The 20,441-nt window shown below is 38.5% G+C and overlaps 1 protein-coding gene across 2 annotated transcripts in view; it reads right to left on the bottom strand.

The window, feature by feature from the left end:
• Positions 1–20,441, bottom strand: part of FRAS1 (Fraser extracellular matrix complex subunit 1) — a 445,491-nt gene that overhangs the window by 100,048 nt on the left and 325,002 nt on the right. For both annotated transcript variants that reach the window (XM_054687966.1, XM_037530712.2), the window contains exons 32-35: positions 16,270–16,386; positions 7,094–7,208; positions 5,500–5,637; positions 2,758–2,790 (exon numbers count right to left, since the gene is read on the bottom strand). In XM_054687966.1, the coding sequence (XP_054543941.1) occupies positions 2,758–2,790; positions 5,500–5,637; positions 7,094–7,208; positions 16,270–16,386 (403 nt within the window). The remainder of the gene's footprint in view (positions 1–2,757; positions 2,791–5,499; positions 5,638–7,093; positions 7,209–16,269; positions 16,387–20,441) is intronic.

Below are 20,441 nucleotides of genomic sequence, written 5' to 3'. Positions count from 1 at the left end.
TTAGGCATGGAGATCTCTTTTTATATACAACACCAGAGACCTCATCCATGAAAGAAAGAATTGAAAAGCTAGGCTTCATTAAAATTAAATACTTTAAAAAATATTTATTTATTCATACAAGAGCTGGGAGGGGGAGAGGATTCACCAGACCCAGAGTGGGGAGCAGAACAGGCAGATTGACTGAAATACACTGCTTAGGGGAGCAATGGGTGAGACAGGAGAGGTCTGCTGTGCCATGTGGGTCAGCTCCCTGGATGGGAACCAAACTTGTGCTTCAGTGGCTGCCCATAACTTCATAGTGCTGAGACTTAACCCCTTGCACCACCAGGTAGGGCCCCTAAAATTAAATATTTCTGCTCTGCGAAAATTAATGTGAAAAGAATGAGAGGACAAGAAACAAACTGGGAGAAAATATTTGCAGAAGGAACATTTGATAAAAGATTATTATCCTGAATGTACAAAGAACTCTTAAAACTCAACAATAAGAAAACAACCTGATTTAAAAATAGTTCAAAGATCTTAATACATATGTCAACAAAGAAGATGCCACAGATGACAAACAAATGTATAAAGAGACGTTCCTCATCATATATTTGCTGGGAAGTGAATATTAAAACTATAAATAGGTACCAATAGGCATGAATTAGAATGGCCAAAATCTGGAATACTGACAACACCAAATGCCAGTGAAGATGTGGAACAAAAGGAACTCTCATACACTGCTGGCAGGAATGCAAAATGCTTCAGCCTCATTGAAACACATTATAGCTGTTTCTTACAAAACAAAATACATTCTTACCAGGTAATACAGCAACTGCACTCCTTGATATTCACCTAAAGGAGCTGAAAATTTATGTTCACACAAAAACCTGTACACAGATGTCTATAGTAGCTTTATTCATAATTGTCCAAAACTTGGTAGCAACCAAGATGTCCTTCAGTGGGTGAATGTATAATTTGTGGTACTGCGAGACAATGGAATATAATTCCACACTAAAAAGAAATGAGTTATCAAGCTATGAAAAGACATGGGGGAATTTAAACGCATATTACTAACTAAAATAAGCCAATATGAAAAGTCTGCATACTGTGTGACTTCAACTGCTGACATTCTGGAAAATGCAAAACTATGGAAGACAATAAAAAGATTGCCAAAGATAGGAGGGTGTACAGGAGACGAATAGGCAGAGCACAGAGTGCTTTTAGAACAGTGAAAAATCCTCTGTGTGACATAATGATGGATATATGTCACTATGCACTTATTAAAACCCACAGAATGTACATCAAGAATGAACTCTAAAATAAACTATGGACTTTGGGTGATTAAGGATGTGTCAATGTGTATTTACCCTTGGTTAAAAAATGTACCATTCCAGTGAATGATGTTGATAATGGTAGAGGCTCTGTATACATGGGAGTGTACTTTCTTCTAAATTCTATTGTATACCTAAAAATTGTTCTTTAAAAAGTATTTAAAACAATTTAAAAAAAAATCACTCAATAACAAAATGAACCTAGGGCAGAAACAAAATAAATTAATTTATTATTCCATTTAATGTCAATTTCCTTGACTTTGTAGAATAGATTCAAGGATCATTTAACTTAAAGCCCTGGAAAAGTTAATTGTTAACCCCTTCACCCTTTCAAGCTGAGGTTTAGAAACTAAATTGACACGCTACCATGATACTTGTTTTTCTTAAATGAAACACATACAGATCAGACTAAACTAACCATCCCAGACTCAGATTCAGAAACTCGTATTAAAATCCAGGTTCTCAAGCACAGTTTGTTCAATAAATGCTGCTGGGAAAACTGGACTGCTACATGCAAAAAAATGAAGCTAGACTACTACCTCTCATTATGCACAAAAACCAATTCAAAATGGTTTGACATAAGACCTAAAACAGTAAAATATATAGAAGAAAATATAGGCAAAACACTACATGTCATAGATCTCAGTAACATCTTTAAAGACACATCCCCCAAAGCAAAGAAAGTGAAAGAAAATATGAACAGCTGGGACTACATCAAATTAAAAAGCTTCTGTATGGTAAAAGAGACATTAACCAAAACAGACATGCTACTGATTGGGGAAAAAATTTGCACACAATACTACCGATAAGGGACCAATCACAAAGTTCTACAGGAGCTCACACAACTCAACACGAACACTATGCACTATGAGCTATGCACTATGAACCAAGGATTCTGTGGATTTCTACACAGAGCTTTGACTCACTTTCTGGGTTGAAGCATCTATTTCTCAGCAGCAAGGCATTCAATGAAAGGCTTTATACAAGATTATACATGACTACTACTCATTAGCTGTCACATAGGGATGATTATGTGCCACAATTGTAGTGGGAACTTTACATATATTTAATGATCATTTATTATGTCCTTTCAGGCACAGAGAGGTTAAGAAAATTTCCCAGAGCTGGTTGACCCAAGCAGTCTAGATCCTGAGTGAAAGATCTTAACAGCTATTATTGCTTTTTCTTTGATATTAGGACAAGTTGAAATGGGGCTTAAACAACATTAGCATTTGATTTCCTTGGTGAATTGTAGTTTCTGTGGGTACAAAGTTAACTATTACCATTTACCTAATCATGGGCTTTTTTTAAAAGAAACTTATTTTGTGAAGCTTATAGGTAATTTTTAGAATATAGGTAATAATAATGAAGGAAACAAAAAAAAATGATGCATTATGAAAGGAAAAATTCCATTTTCTAATAAAATTGAGATCAAAGTCTTCACCTGTGAAGTGGAATTTCACCGATTCTGGGAGACCTGAAAGAACAGAGGAGGAAAAAAAATCAGTAAAATATAAATTTTGAAGTCAGGAATAGATGGCAAAGGTACAAAATATGGGGCTCAGGTAAAGAAAATAAAGATGTTTTAATCTAAATTATTATGGTTGAAGTAAAGATCACCCGGTCATTTGCTAATGTTATGTTGAGTTTAATGGTACCAGCACTAATTTTCAGTACAAAAAGAACCACATAGTGGAATAATTTTATATCACAGCAGTCAGGGTGATTTATAATACATTCATTCAGATCTCATTTTATCAGTACATAAAATCCTACAAATCAGTGAATGTGGGTGATGTTGTATGTCACTGACAAGACTCTATGGTAGGTCAATTCTATTGTAGAATTGAGTGATGTCTGGGACATTGATTTACACACTCTAACAGTCTGAGAGATTTATCTTGTGGCATTTATCCCATATATTATACAGGAGAGGACTGACTCTGCTCTCTCTAAAAGGACTCTAAGTACTCAGGCGAGTATAGTGCAAACAGAAATAGCTTTAACCATGGCTGACATGTTTTCTTTCTATCTAATCCCAGGATATCCTGAGTTTCTCGTAAAGTAGGTCTTATAAAGTAGGGGTTAGAGAACCATGAACATTCATGGGCTATTAGCTACCCATTTACTAAACACTGGGAACACAGAGATAGAATCTGGATAGTAAAGAGACACATGTCCACCCATAGAAAATTTTAATCTAGTTGAAGAATTAATTATGTTCTGGACAAATGCATTTATATAAATAATGGCAAATATTATGTGAAATCCTTGCCATCATTTAAAAAGTAACTCTAAAATTATTAAATCCATGATCAATTTACCATAAGAAATCAGCAGTGGTTCTGTATGAACAAAGCTAATATTGATACATAAAAACAATACTCTATATTACTCATGTTAGATAGACTTATATCTTAAAAAATAAGCTTCATTATTTTTAGCATTTCCAAGGCACACACATATTTCCAATCAGAAGTTGAAGTTTTTTTTTTTTAAAGATTTATTTATTTATGCATACAAGAGCTGGGGTACAGGCCAGGTGTGCAGGAGGTTGAGAGGATTCACCAGAGACAGAGTGGGGAACAGAACAGGCAGATTAACTGAAATACACTGCTGAGAGGAGCAGCGGGTGAGACAGGAAAGGTCTGCTGCACCATGTGGGTATCTCCCTGGCCGGCCGGGATCAAAACTGCGCTGCAGAGGTTTCGGACAGCTTCATAACACTGTGCTCAACCCCCTACACCACCAGGGAGGCCCCCAATCAGAAGTTTTGATGACTAGGTCAAGGAGAGGAATGAGGGGTGGCAGGAATTAAAACTATTTGGTTTAGTGGAAGGGCACATACTAGTTTGAATTAGAAGCTTGGTTATTCTTGTGCTCAGTATTTTCTTCCTTTGAAAGGTGCTTCTGTTAAATCAAGAGGTAGCCTGCTTTGGGCCTCCCTGGTGGCGCAGCGGTTGAGCGCTGGGTTGCGAAGCTGCCGGTGACCTCTGCGGCGCCGGTTCGATTCCTGGCTGCTCCCTGGCCACCAGAGGAGGGTCCCGCATGGCGCGCAGACCTCTCCTGCCGCGCGCTGCTCCCCTCAGCAGTGTCCTTCGGTCCTTCTGCCTGCTCTGCTCCCCGCTCTGGCTCTGGTGAATTCTCTCACCCTCCCGCGCTTCTGACTGTACCCAGTGCATGTACAAACAAAACAAACAAACAAATAAATAAATAAATAAAACATGCCTCTATTAAAAAAAAAAAAAAAAGAGGTAGCCTGCTTTTTCCATTTCTAAATGGGACCTTCTCTGAGGTACTGTAGGATCCTCTTCACTGGATTCCCCTCAAGGGGAATTCCCCCAAGGTCATCCACCTTGGCCGCCTCAAGTGCATTCACATCACCACAGTTCAGAGTTCCTTATGAAGACCCATTTACTCCCTTATGTCTTAAAAACCTCTGGGTTCCCGGTGTTCTTGGGAATAAGATCTAAATCCTTAGACACTTTCTTGGGCCTTTGAATCGGGCCTATATCTCTCCCTCCAGGTTCACCTCAGCTTGACCCTCCACATTTCAGACAGACAAACTGACTTTTTTCCATGCCCCAAACATCACATTCTCTCCTTCCCCTGGACCTCTGCCCATGAGGTGAGTGTCTCTCCTTCAGAATGTCCTCCTGACTATTCCAACACACACATTTAGCCTGGTTAGCTTCTACCCATGCCTCCACTGTCCATAACCTTCTGCAGCCTCCACTGACCACTTTGTCTAGGTTAGTCTTCTAATCCCACCACTGAGCACTCTTGTTTCTTTTCAGAGCTCTTCTCTCACCTGAAATTAATCATTCATAACTAAGATTATTTAACAAGTTCTGTCTCTATACTTATAGACCCAATCTTTCCAAGAACAGAATTTTTATGCCTCATTTTTGCTCACCACCGTATATATCTTCAGGGCCTCACTCAGTGATTGCTACAAGGAAGCACAGAATAACGATATTGCAATTATATTTGCATGCAAAAATAAATGAAAAATGATGACCTGGACCCAGATTACATATTGACTGACAGATCTTTAGCTAACTTGAAGAGCTATAGAGCAGTGTCACCAAACTCTCCAAAAGGACTAAAGGAAGATTCAGGGTGAGCCTGCAGTGACCATCCACAGAGTGCAGCTGGGGTGTTCCAATACAGAGGAATGTATTACCAGCGAAGGAGAAGGGCATGAGCTCCTGGAGGTGGGGGGCTGCAGATGGAGGACGGTACATGACTTTGCCCTGGTTGATATCATCCTGCGTGAAATACCGGATGGGAGAGTGAGGTTGGTCCTTGTGTTCGATGGTACCTGGGAAGGAGGAGACGCACATGAGCATGATGGTGACTCTGACTGCTGACTGAATGACATGGACCAGAGAGCTGCTTTCCACCGTGGAGACTTATTATTGAGGAACATTTGCCCTCAAGTTGCTCTTGGTATAGTATTCTGCATTTATTCAAGAAAAAGGCAAATCTTAACCCCAGATAGAGTCTTGACATGGGTTTGTTTACTATAAGGAATAATAAGATGCAAACTACTGCTCCTAGAGCAATATAATTCTCCCGAAGTCATACCCTGTACAATAGTTGTGAATCCTCCTAAATGAGTTTCAGTTCAAAGGTCAAGGTCACAGAGAAAATGGCACAGAGTGGTTTCCTGGTGATATTGTACAGTGATTTTCTCAATCTATCCTGTTTCCCTCAGAGACTCCTTAGTCTCTGTGATGGTTTTTGGCAAGAGTAACATGGATCTTGATTATTCTAAAAACTGGATTTGTAATTATCACTCTGCTGTGACAGATGCTTCAGAGGCTGCAGATTTGCCTGTCATTTTAAGGTCATCTTTCATGTCCTAGTAACTCTTTAAAAGGAGGGCAGGTGTGGAGCTTGGTGTTGAACCAATTCAACTTCAGAGTGGCTGAGAGACCTGCAATCATTCTCCAGCAGACAGCTGGGCTGCTGCTCATCTCCACCCTGGCAACATGGGGAAAACCATTCTCGCTGTGACTTGGCAGATTAAAAAAAGAGAGAGAAGGATGACTTTTAATTTCTTTGGACCTTATCAAAAGGGTAATGGAATTTAATTTTTAGACTATTGTTTTTCTTTGGGAATTTGATAATGTGTAAGGCTGACATCGAGGGCTCTGGTTGGTTTTTGAGAGAGCAGTGATAGAGAGAGGAGCAGTATAGCCTTAATAGAAGTTGGTCTCCCTCTGGGAAGAACAATCACACCTCTGTCAAGCATACACTTATTAGTTAAACCCAAAATTAAGAGATCTAAAGGCTGAAGACTGAAGACAGGGGTCCACCTCTCCTCTGCCTGTAGCTCTGCATTTCCATGTTCCTCTAGGGAGGAGCTACTTGTCCTGAGCACATGCTCAGTCTGGTTTGCGAGCCAGACCAGAATGCATCTTACTATTCTTACAGTCAACCTTAGCAGAGCAGGCTCTGTCCTGACAGACTGCCTATGCATGGAAGGAGGTCTTCAATCCATTGACTGGAGTTATAGATACACATACATGCTATCTGTGTTCTTCAGTACAGCTTTGTCTTTACCAAAGCTGACACATTCATCTCTGTCTGTCTGCCCACAGTGTCTCTCTTGGCTGGTTCTAAAGTCAGAAGACAGGCAAGAAATGTATGAATAATTGTTACTCCTTAAATCTTTTACAAGTATAAGCAGACAAAACTCTGGAGCTTTTAAGACCGGTCAACAACCAGAAAACCATAGCATCCCTCAAACATTCCTTTACTGCACATCTTACCTTGACTTGGATGCAGAGGTAAAGTGATATTATATATAATATTTCCACTTGATCTTTCAGAGTTTGCAAAAGAGAGGGAATGAGGCTGAATCACAGTTAGACTGTCTTCCCGAGCCTAAACAAAGTTCAAGGAAAAAAATTGTGTGATTAAAAACAAAAATTAGAAGCAAAACAAACCTTACTAAACAAACAAAAGCAAACTCACTCTTGACTTTTTTGTTAATTTTTAAAAAAGATTTATCTATTTATTTATACAAGAACCGGGTATAGGCCAGAGGCACAGGAGGGTGAGAGGTTTCACCAGAGACAGAGCGGGGAACATAACAGGCAGACTGATGAAATACACTGCTGAGGGGAGCAGAGGGCGCGACAGGAGAGGTCTGCCGTGCCATGTGGGACCCTCGCCAGCCGGCGGGGATGGAACCAGAGCTGCAGAGGCTGCGGACAGTTTCACAGCGTGGTGCTCAACTGCCTGCACCACCAGGGGAGGCCCTCACTCTTGACTTTTAAGTTAGTCACACATAACAAAATTTTCTCCCAGAGTTCAAAAGAAAGATCTGATCTCTTGCACTGCAGATTTGTCCTGCCTTTAGGAACCGCACAGGATTATAAAGTTCTCCTTAGTTCTTCTTGTACCCTGGCTCTTCATTGCTCCCCTGCCCTTGCCCCAAGGATTATGTTTGTGCAAACTGTGGGAGTCCCAATATCATCACTTTTCCCTAGGTGGGACTCACAGGGGTACATGTGTGAAAATGAGCCTTCACAGCTGGCTATTCTACTCTTCCACGACTCACAGCTGGATCCTTTCATCTCTACTCCTCTAATTTAACGGGCTAAAGTTGTAGCTAGTGAAAGAAGTTCTCCAAATTCCCCAAATTTGCTAAAGGAAACTATGATGTTTTCTGGTTTTAGAGGGTTAAAGATGAATTCAGTCTAAATATCAAAGGACTTGCTATTAGAAATCAGAGGCTTAAGAAGTATTTATTAAAGCATATTAAAACAGTCAATATTTCTCTTTGTCTCCATTGTACTGTTCAAAAGAACTAGATACTGTCTTTCTTTTCTGCCTTCCAGGATCCAATAAATAAGTCAAAGGAAATTAATCAGAAGACCATTGTGTATGTACCTTTCACTATTCATCCATCTATGTACATCCATAACCCACAGACAATGGCAACACTCAAAAAATAAAAAAGGAGAAATTTGGAATTCCATGAGTTGGTGTAACAGTGAATTGTGGACCACAGCAAAAACACAGTGTGTAGAGTTAAGATGGAAAAGTAGTGTGACCCTTGCCTGGGTCACACAAGTTGTTAAAAAGCAGACCAAAAATATCCGGCTCCTTGCAAGGTTGCAAGCTCTTTCTAACTGACCCCGGAGGGTTAGAGTTTGACATGTTCTCCTGCTCTTTGAAGCTGTGCTTCTTTCAGAAAGAATTTCCCCATTTAGGAAAAGATTAAGTAGGGCTCAGTAGTTCTCATGGAGGAGGGTGTGGTGTTCTTTTTAACCACTAAAAGATTGAAGGTTGCAGTTGCTTTATAATTGTCCCCAAGGCATAAAAGTCCTGGAGAGAGGCAGCCATTACAGGTTAGAACAACCCCCCTTATAGTAAAGAGTCGTATTTCAGGACATTGAACAGGTCTGGAATGTAATGAGCAAGGAAAATCAGAATTTCAAATAGCAGCTGGTCTCTCACCCTAAAATAAAACAAGTAAGGACAGCAAATTAAAAATGTGTGCCTATATAAGAGAGTTACAGACCATGTATGTGTATACACACCTATAAAGATGAGCACATGTGAGTACAGATGCAGGGGAAGGAAGTGCAGACTGTGTACATTGTACAGTACTGCTTCCCTCAGAACAACTGAAAATCTCAAAACCCTCAGAACAACTGAAAATTATCAAAGTATTATGTGACATTTTTAAAAACCAAGATGTCACTAAAACAGTAAAATGATAAGAGAAAATTATTATGGGCATAGGACTATGAAATATGGAAATTAGTTTCATCCAAGATAGCAGATATTTTATTGTGGAATTTATTGACATTATTTCTCTTCTAATAGAAATGGACACTAGGCAGAAAAAGTAAAAACTTGATTGTCTGAAGAAAGCAATATTGAGGTTGAGATATATCAAAGTACAATCAATTTTAAATTGGCTATTTGGAATGTTCAATATTTATCAATTAAACATAGCAAGAAATAAGAGATTGAATTTTATAGAAATCATTACTGAAAAATTTTTTTCATTAAACTCTCTGTCAACAAAAGAAGATCACAGAATAATGGTTTTCATAATACCCATATTACTTCTGAGTATATTCAGATTCCAACTGCTTCTTCCCTCTGCTGTTCCCACCACCCTCCTGGGAGCCGCACTCTGACCTGGAAGATGACCAGGGCCTCCCAACTGCTCTCATGGTCCCCCTATTTCAGCACAGCAGCCAGAGACATCCCATTAAAAACAACATCAGTTAGACCTCAGCTTAATAACTGCAATGGCATCCCATTTTATTCAGAATAAAAGGTAATCTTTACAATGGCCTGTAAGGCCTGACAATAATCTGCACCCTCGTACCTCCCCTTACCACTACACACTTAGCACACCTGTGAATTCATGTCAATGACTCTTGCTTTCACTCAGTCTGCTCCAACCACACTGGCGTCATCATTGTTCCTGGAACATATAAGCATGCTCCCAATTCCAAGCCTTTAAACTCATGGTTCCTTAGACATGACATGCTCTTTCCTCAGGTATCAGTGAAGCAATCACTCTTGCCTCCTGCAGGTCTTTCTTTAAATGTCATTGTCCTAACAAAGCCCACTCTGACCACTTTATTTAAAACTGCATCCAGGGCCACCCTGGTGGCCTAGGGGTTAAATCTCAGCATTATCACCGCTAGGGCAGTGCTAACCCCCACCAGAGAGCAAACCCATACATGGTTCAGTAGATCTCTCTTGTCTTGCCCACTGCTTCCCTCAGCAGTGTATTTCAGTAGATCTGCCTGCTGTGCTCCCCTCTCTGTCTTTGGTGAATCCTCTCATCCCCCATCCCACAGCACCTCTAGTTCTATAATAAAATACAATTCTTCTATAACAAAATACAATTAAAGATAAATAAATAAAAAACTTCTGCCTCCACCAATACATTTCCAATTCCTTTGCACTTGACTGCTGTTTTGTTTTATCATAATACTCCCCACTGACTTGCTATAAGTGGATTATTTATTACTACTTATTGTCTAGTTCCCCCTAAGAGAAGATAAACTCCATGCATATTTGTTTGTTCAGGCACTGATCCCCAGCATATAACACATGGCACATGGAAGTACATGGAAGTACATGGAAGTACTCAATACATATTTGTTAAATGAATGTAAACTACCATTAAAAAAATATTAAGCTAGGAAATAAATTAATAAAAACCTTTTAATAAACACTTTATCAATAATTTTTAAAGAATATTTTCTTTGTATTTCATGTCATCTATAGAATCAAAGGGTCAAATATTTTTACCCTTAAGCTATAGCAAAGCGTGTGTGACTTAAACCTTTAAACTTCCAGGTCAGGATTTATAAAGGTTATCATTTCACCCTCCATTAAAAGAAAGATCAACTTCACATGCTGACTATCATTTTACCAAAGCAGCAAAGCGGTTGGCAGACCTGAGAAATTAGATGTCTGTGAATAATGAGCAAAAGATGATATAAGTAAAATGGAGTTTCTATAAGAAATCATATCACAGTGTCATTAGGAAAACAAATTAATTTGTTCATATACGCAGGTAGCAGATATTTAGTAAGAACCTACTATGTGCAAGGCAATAAGGAAAGAGCAGTAGGATATGTAAGATGAATCAGATATAGATTTTTTTCCTTAAGGAATTCCAGTTTTTAATAGAGGAAAATTGTAAATAACTCTAATGCAGAGAATAATAATAGCATGAAAGTCTTAGATAAAGCACAACAGGAAATCCAAGGATAAAGTAACATTTCCAGAGATAATAATTTCATTAGTGTCTGAAAGGTCTTAAGAGAAAGCATGGACGGGGCCTCCCCGGTGGCGCAGCGGTTGAGCGCTGGGTTGCGAAGCTGCCGAAGCCTCTGCGACGCCGGTTCGATCCCCGGCTGCTCCCCGGCCACCGGAGGAGGGTCCCACATGGCACGCAGACCTCTCCTGCCGCCCGCTGCTCCCCTCAGCAGTGTACTTCCGTCCTTCTGCCTGCTCTGCTCCCCACTCTGGCTCTGGTGAATTCTCTCACCCTCCCGCACTTCTGACTGTACCCAGTGCATGTATAAACAAAAAACAAACAAACAAACAAATAAATAAATAAAACATGCCTCTACTAAAAAATAAAATAAAAAAAAAATTAAAAAAAAAAAAAAAAAAAAAAAGAGAAAGCATGGACACAATCATAAAATAAGTAAAGCTTGCCCAGACTTGAGAGTCTGTATCACAAAAGAGATCAACTGTCCTAAACAGGCCCCTGGCAACCCCAGTAAGAGAGGTTTTAAGAGATACAGCAATCACTTTGGAATCAAATGAAACCAGGAAAACCAAAAAAAAAAAAAAAAAAAAAAAAAAAAAGGCTCATTCAAGGTCTTTCCCTCAACGGGTGACCAACCCTGAGTACAGCAATCATTCAAAAAAGGAAATAATAAAATATTTCATTCACATTAAGAGATAATAGAATTTACTTCTTCTTTAAGAGCAGAAGTGAAAATATGATATTCAAAGTGTGTATGTGCCCAACTGACTATTTTGTTATATGAATCTCAAGGTAATACAATTTAGTAAGATATTAGCTGTGGGAAAGGAGGTGTGAAAATAGTCATTCAGTGAACAAATATTTATTATTAACTAACTATTCTAGAATGGGCATTGTGCTGGATGTTGAGAAAGATACCAAAATGAATAATCATAGATTTTACCCTTCAGGATCTTCTAAGTCAAATAGTGAATGATTACTTTGAAAAATGTGAGTTAATGTGACTCTCAACTTATTTGCTGAATCTTAGATTAGTTATGCAATGAAATTTATTGGTAAATATGCATGTTTTCATATCTCCTTGTCCAATATAAATATACGTAAGATACATATTTAGGATATATATCCTAAATGCATACATCTTGCATGTTTATATATCTACATCTTAAAATGCTATACATATTTGCACACATATATGTGCACATATGAAAATAATTCTGATAAGCACGAAGAATAAAACCATAGGATCCCATTTAAAGGATCTTAGGTTGGGGGCCTCCCAGGTGGTGCAGCAGTTGAGCGTTGGGTTGCGAAGCTACCCGCAGCTTCTGCAGCACTGGTTCGATCCCCGGCCACTGGGTGAGGGTCCCACATGGTGCGCAGACCTCTCCTGCTGCCCGCTGCTCCCCTCAGCAGCGTCAGTCTGTCTGTTCTGCTCCCTTCTCTGGCTCTGGTGAATTCTCTCACCCTCCCACGTTTCTGACTGTACCCAGTGCTTGTATAAATAAATAAATAAATAAATCTTTTTTTTTTTTTTTAAAGAAAGATCAAAAAAAAAAAAATCTTAGGTTGGCTGAATTACAAAAATTATAGAAAGGTTAAAGAACAAATTTCCATTTAAGCAAGTATTTGATTATGTTGCTTTTCATTCTATATAATCCTGGAGATTCTCAATTAAGCTTAAGGATTTAACCACTACCTGCCATTAATGATTTATCAAAGGTTTATCTCCCACCCAGAATATCAACTGACATTTTAACCCGCCCTTAAAAGGCATATCCCAAATTGATCTCATCACGCTTTCCTTTCACCCCTTTCCCTAAAGTCCTCATACGCTCCTGATTTCAACAGTATCACCTTATACCCCAAAACTGGGATGTTTCACTATCCTATCATATGTAATTGACTACCATGTCTCTAAATATCTCTTACTCTTGCCCTAACTTTTTAGAAACCAAATCTTAACCACTTTTTAATGTATAGTACTATTAAACAAGAAAAACTTTACAGCACATTTTCGTGCAATAGATTTCTAGAATTTTTTCTTACTGCAAAATTTGAACTCTGCATATCCACTGAACATTAACAACTCCCTTTTCCCTTTCTCCAACTCCAAGCTCCCCACCTCCTGGGTAAAACTACCATTCTACTTTCTGTTTCTAGGAGTTTTACTACTTTAGATAGATCATATAAGTGGAATCATGCAGTCTTTGTCTTTTGTGGCTGGCTTATTTAATTTAGAATAATATCCTTAAGGTTCATCCATTTTGTGACATATGAGACAGGATTTACTTCTTTTTTTTTAAGATTGAAAAATAGCCCATTGTTGTATATACCCCACTTTGTTTATCCATTTATTATCTGTCGCAGCACATTTCGTTTGCTTCTACTTCTTGGTTACTGTGAATAATGCTGCAATGAAGATGTGTGTGCAAGCATCTCTTGAGATCTCGCTAACTCTTAATCCTTATTTCCACTGCATGGGGTTCACACTGCTTATGTTTCTTGTTCTAGATTACTGTAATAGCCTTTTTCTTGGCCTCCTTGCTCCCTGTTAGGCCCCCATCCAGGTTGTTCCCTGCCCTGCAGTCAGAATGATCTTCCTACATTGAAAATCTGATCATGTCGCTATGAAGCGTTCAACATCCTACTTGCCCCAACAGCCTTTCAGGACAAAATAGAAATTCTTCTACTTATCCTTAAGCTTATCCATGATCTCACTCTCATTTCTTGTTTCTTTATTTTGTTTGTTTGTTTTTGTTTTTTTACCCAAGGCTTAATGCTTCAAACAATTGAACTCTGTCATTTCTTGAGCATGTCATGTTCTTTTGGGTCTCCATCTTTTTTTACTTGCTGCTCCTCTGCCTGCAATGAATTCCCCCTTAGCTCTAGTCTAGGTCAGTGTGATTTTTTCAAGTGTGGTGAGCAAAGCAAGCAGCAAGAGTATCATCACGAAACCTGATATAAATGATGATTCTCAGCCCTATATGAGACATCTGGTGAGGGGCCCAGAGATGCGTGATTTAACAAATCCTATAGGAAGGGTCCTAATGCAGACTGAAGTTTGAGACCCTGCTCAAGAGATAATTTACCCTTTAATTAGCTTAATTTACCTTCTAGAGGAAGCCTTCTATGACCTCCATATCCACTGGACTAGGTACCCTCCTATTTGTTCCCATGACATTTATCACTGTATTGCCACTATTTATTGCTTGTTTCCCATGTAGATTCTAAGTTTCTTGAGAATAGACTGTTTAATGGCTATTGAAACGTCATTGTCTTCCATAGCACTAGGCAAAAGTTAGGGGCTCTAATGTGTATATGACTCTATGACTGAATAATGGGAGATAGACTCTTACCCTTAAATACATGTATGAACAGGGCCTCCCTGGTGGTGCAGGGGTTAAAATCTCAGCACTATCAAGCTACTGCCAGCCACTGCAGCATGAGTTTGATCCCTGGCCAGGGAGCTAACCCATATGGCATAGCAGACCTCTTCTGACTCACCCACTGCTTCCCTCAGCAGTGAATTTCAGTAGCTCTGCCTGTTCTGCTCCCCAATCTGTCTCTGGTGAATTGTATCACCCCCTCGAACCTCTGAACTAGACCCAGTTCTTGCATGCACAAATAAATTTTAAAAAATAAATGTATGAATATACTTGTGTACTTAGCATATGTGCTCATAATATTTACCAACTATGTGCAAAATGTGTATGTTTAGATGAGTCCAAATCACTGAACTGAGAATGTGTTCTGTAATACATGACCAGTATGTCCTGCAGCAATTGCCCTGACTAATGTCAAAAGAAATACAAACTTTAAAGAATGAAATACTAGAACAATCATACTATATGCTAAACTAACCTCTGTGATATTCTAAGTTATGCTGGACAGACCTAATTTGCAAACAGCAACTTCAGATCCTAAAGGTTAAGTTACTTGAAAAACCTCTAGAGGTCCACAGCAAGAGAACAGGAACCATCTTCTTGGCATCTGGCCCATTTATTTCTTCTAAACTCAAAATAACACTGCATTAGCATTTGGCAAGAATTGTGTATGCACATTTTTCCTTGTACTTTAGAGAAAATTCTGATCCAAGCTCCTCCAGTCAGAATGATGAATTATAGACTTTACAGTGTTGCTGAATTATGATTTCTTTAAATTACGGTTTATGGTGGAAATGCCGATACCAGCTATTCATTAAAAACTTTCTATTTCCCCTTTTATGTCTCTGTCATGCCCCAGACCCATAATTTCTAAAACTATAGCTGCTCTCTTTGTTGTGGCTCAGGGCTGATACACTGCTTTGGAGTTTGTAATTATGTGGGTGCTAACTAAAATTTGGATCCATAATGATTAATTTACAAGGTCTCATATGCTCATGACTCTGTCTAGAAGAGGGGCTCTGGCATCACAAGCCCTCTAGAAATCAGTTCACAATGGAGTTGCTAATTGTCTGAACAAAGCTTCATGTACTAATTTGGCTGGCAGCTTTCCTTGCAAGCACCCTTCTTCCCGCACAGCATACAAGGGTCTTGTGCTCTAGCTCACTGCCAATATCCTCGCCACACCTCCTCTGCACTCTTGATTTCTCCAACTATTTGCAATTTTCCCAACAATCATATTCTCTCTCTTGGGGTTTTTGCATGTTCTGTTTTTACATCCAGTAGTGCCTTTCACCATTACCTCTCCATTCCTTCCAACCTACCCCCAAAATTTCCCTTGGAAAAGTCCATCTGTATCTCTGGATACAGCATAGACATCACCTTCTTCAGGAAACTTATAATAGAAAGGAGACTTCTAGTAGGGCTTCTAAAACATAGAATAAAGATTCCTCCAGCTAGGGGAGCTATAATCGACTGAATAATTATATCAGCTGGTATTGATTAAAGACCTGAACCCCTTCCAAATATGCAGGGAGAAGGCTTTTGTCTGTCCGGTGGTACAAAAGATATCAGCAATGGATGGGAGGTTGAGATGGATTCCCTCTAACCTCCTTTTTTACTCTGAGAATTTTAAGTTTCCTTTTCAAGTCAATGAGAAACGTGTGCACAAAGCTGGTATTGTTGGTCCCAGAGTCTGTGTTCTGGGCCAGGCATTCATAGTACATGAGAAGGGGAGACTATTAAATCCCAAGAGCATACCTCCTTCCACCTCAGCCATGACCTTTCCCACCCGACTCACGGTCATATGGAGAGATGCCCCCAGGGACAGCTTCGGAGCTTCAGGTGTCTGTGGTAAGATGGCGATGTTGAACATGCGGCTCTCCAGATGGGTGTGGGCATCTGTGGCACTAGACACCTGTAAGCAAAGTCACCAGTGAGTCTCTCATCCTCTCTTGGATGAGTATGTTTGCTTACATTTATTTTTTTTCACTTTAAGCCATGTGCCTTTGAATTCCAGTTTTCTTGTATGACAATTTTTACCCTGCTTTTCATATTTTAATATTAATTTTTTAATGATTATAAAAAGAAACAATTATTTTAAGCAATTCTGAAAATGTATTTCTTATAAGAAACAAGAAATGCAAAGTTCTCTAAAATTTCATCACCTACATGTAAGTAGTTATTAAAATACTTAAGCTTGATTTATTTGCTATGTATACATCAAACTTTATATACAATTATGTATTTTAAATTTTTAATTAATATAGCTATGTTATTTTGCTCTATCATTAAACATTCTTGGAAACATAATTCTTGAGTTACAGAATGTATCATTATAAGCATTACCAGCATATGTAAATCATGTTATATACATGATTTTTATTCTATTTCTTAAATATTTACTCAAAATGTATGTGAGGATTATAAATGATAAATCTCAGTCTCATCACTCTAAGGGTAATAATATTTGCAATCAGGGTAGCAGTCACAAAATCAACTTTTTCTTGTTTTAAGAAAGCTAAAAAATGATGCCTTTCCTTTGCAGCTTCTCCCCACCCTCAGTGCTTCTGAGCTGCTCCCTTACCCTCCCGGTTTGTCTGCTCTACCTTAGGCTTGGTACAAGATCTGTAAAGGTCTGCGTGGCTGCATATAGTTGCAGGGGGTAGAGGTCTGTAAATCTGAGAAAAGGGCAGGAATAGCAGTCTTTACACCCTATAGGAAAACTGCCCTCTTTATCTTGATCATTCAGATATCTGGAGTTCAATTTTCAGAATATCTACATATTTTCATGGAGACAACTTGAGTGTTGCTATAAATGATATTAATCACAATAGCCACAATTCACTGAACATCTATAAGGGGCTTAGCATGGCACGAGCTTTTTTTCAAGAGTTATCTTACTTAATGCCCACAAAGTAAATATTATCTTCTTTTTTTCACAAATGAGGAAACCGAAGGACAAAAATGTTAAGCAAAGTGTCCAGGTCACAAAGACAATAGGGTCAGTATTTAAACAGGACAGCAGGTTCTTGATTTTCCTACTGGCCAAGATGACTCAATTTGTTAGCTTTAGGAAATTAGGAAAAAAATCTGTTCTACTATGTCTAGAAGAAAAGCAAGGAAGCACAGTCCAGGTAAGGAAATGTGGGCACATTACTGAGGAAGGGAATGAGTTATAACTTTCTAGTTAAGGACATTGGTGGACATGTGTTGGTCTTTGTCAAATCATGTAACCCTGAAGCTGTGTTAATGTGATTTAAATATACCCAAACCAGGATAACTTCCCAAGCCAAAAATGACTGTAAAGGCACATGCTTTGCTCTCACTCTGCCATGCTCTCTCTCTCTCTATATTTTTTTTTTGTGGGACCCTCGCCTGTGGCCGGGGAATGAACCGGCACTGCAGAGGCTGTGGGCAGCCTTGCAGCCCAGTGCTCAACTACTGTGCCACCAGGGGAGGCCCCATGCTCTATTTTTTTTAATCATCACCTGCACTACATAAAACCAAGTCTTACATGCAAAGGAACAGATGGTGTGCATTGATGGCTCATGACAGCACATCAACTTAAAATGGAATTAAATCCATGTAATTCATTGCATTGTATTTTCTACTTTAAAGAAAAAAAGAAGAGAAGAAAGAGAAGAATCACTAGAGCAGCATCTTTCTTCATTTAAAATTCTTTAGGGACATGGAAATGATGAATGGGAAAAGTTGCTAACCATTTATTTTAGCACATAGTTATAGTTTCTGTGTCATTTCAAATCAAAATATGAGGTACGCCTATAAAACAATAAGACTTCAAAAACAAACACACAAAAACTTTTACATCCAGGAAAACATAATTTTGAAGACTTATTTTGTATTGGCAATAAAGATTCTGTCAGAGTTCAAAATGTACTTTTTGGAATGTTTTCAGAGGGTGTTCACATATAATGTAAGAAAACTGAGCTTGTTAGTTCATAATTTCTCCTTGCTTTAACCAAAAATAATTACTTCTTTTTTTCTTACCAGACATGATTCTGAAACACTTTTAGCTATTTGACTACATTTTAAAATCCATTTCCAAAGGACTACATACTGTCTGCATTGCAGGTATTCTAGAAAATATCCCATTGGCTTTGAGGAGATTTTCAACAGGAGTTCTAAACACACTTTGAGCAAAATGTGTGAAGACTGTCCAAAGGGAACCACTTTCTAAGTATAACTTAGAAACTTCTAAATATATGGGCTGTCTTAAACTCTAGGGATTGTTTTTAAAAAATTGGTAACTTTTGTGATTTTACAATTACCCACTTACTAGCCAACTTGAGAAAGCAATCAAGTGTTATTTTGAGCAGGTGCTGAGAATCCCCTTCCAGGGAAACACTCCATATTTATAATGTTTTTCATTCTGATATCTCCAAGGCAAAGGCAGACCTGCAAATTCTAGTTTGCTAAGGTGACATCTTTAGATTGAGGTCTCTGCCTGCATTCTGACTCATTCTTTGAGGATTGCTGTGTTCCCAGGTACTAAAAATGAAAAGTTAACTTGGGCAAAGGGCACATAATATTTGTTCACTCAGTGGACATTAAATGTGCTCAGTATAATCTCAATTTAACGGTTTCTAAATTTATTTCAAACTGTTCTCTAGAATAGCACATCTTTCACACAATATAAATTAATCAGGCAATGAAGATGTGCACGCCAGCCATCAGAAACAGAATGGAGGATAATTTTAACAACATGAGCTATCATAGTGATTTATCCCCAACTAGATTCCAAGACAAAGGAGAAGCGTCAGAAGCAGAGGGGACATGACACTGCTTTGGCTTGTGCCTAGGGGCCCGTCTTTGTATTTTCTCTGATACTTTCGCAATTTCTTCTCTGTATCTATGCTTAAATGCTCTTTCTATTCATAATTCCTCATTCCTTTGTAGTTCTATTAAATTCCTTATTTCCAAATCGTGTTTGGCCATGGTGTGTCTAGTTTTATTGGTCTTTCTAAAGAATCAGGCTTCATACACATTTATCAATTCTAGCATTTTATAATTAATCAATTTCTCTGCTTATCTCTATTAATTCTTTCCTTTTGCTTTCATTAGGTTTCCCTTGGGGTTCCCTAGCGTCTTGAATTAAATATTTAGGCCATTTATTTTCATGCCTTCTTACTCAGTAACAAGAGCTTAAGGCCATCAATTTTCTTCTGAGGACTATTTTGTTCACATCATTTAAGTTTTCGTAAATTATTTCCACCTCATCAATATTTCCTAATAGTTTTCCATTTTGATTTTCTTTTAGTAATTATTTAGAAGACAACTTAAAAAATCCCAAAGAGTTTGGATTTTTTTATTTATCATTATTAATTTCTAGTCATATTTACTAATAGCCAAAGAATATGCCCAGTATAATTTCTTACTTTAAATTTATTGACAACCTCCTTATGGTTTGTTTTTCTTGGTTGGCTCAGGCTATGATACTATTCAATACCATAGACTGTGCAACTTACAACACAAATTAACTTCTCACAGCTGTGGAAGCTGGAAGGCTGAGATCAGGGTAACAGCAAGCTTGGGTTCTGGTGGGAGTCTTTTTCAGGCAGTTTTTCATTGTATAATCATGGGGGAGCAAAGACAGAACAAGCTCTCCAGTGACCTTTATACGTGTACTGATCCCCTTCGCAAGGGCACAATCTTTATGACCTCATTTATCGCTAGTCACTTACCGAAAGCTCTGACTCCAGCTACCATCACATGGGGGGCAGGCATAGTATTTCAACGTGGAATTTGGTGGGGAGGGTGCACTAAACATTGAGTTTATAGCATTAATACTAGACCAACCTTTATAAATGGTAACAACAAACAAACACCCAGTGATAGGCAATATTCTAAATGCATCATATGCATCAACGTATTAAATCCAAACAATAATTTTGTTTTACAGATCAAGAAACCAAAGCACAAGGATTTTACCCATGTAATTTGCCCCAAGTT

Source organism: Talpa occidentalis, unplaced genomic scaffold, assembly GCF_014898055.3.
Source record: "Talpa occidentalis isolate TD23 unplaced genomic scaffold, MPIMG_talOcc4v2.1 talOcc4.6, whole genome shotgun sequence".
Classification (NCBI taxonomy): domain Eukaryota; kingdom Metazoa; phylum Chordata; class Mammalia; order Eulipotyphla; family Talpidae; genus Talpa; species Talpa occidentalis.
Note: the sequence above shows the minus strand (reverse complement) of the source record. Positions and strands in the feature narration are given on the sequence as shown.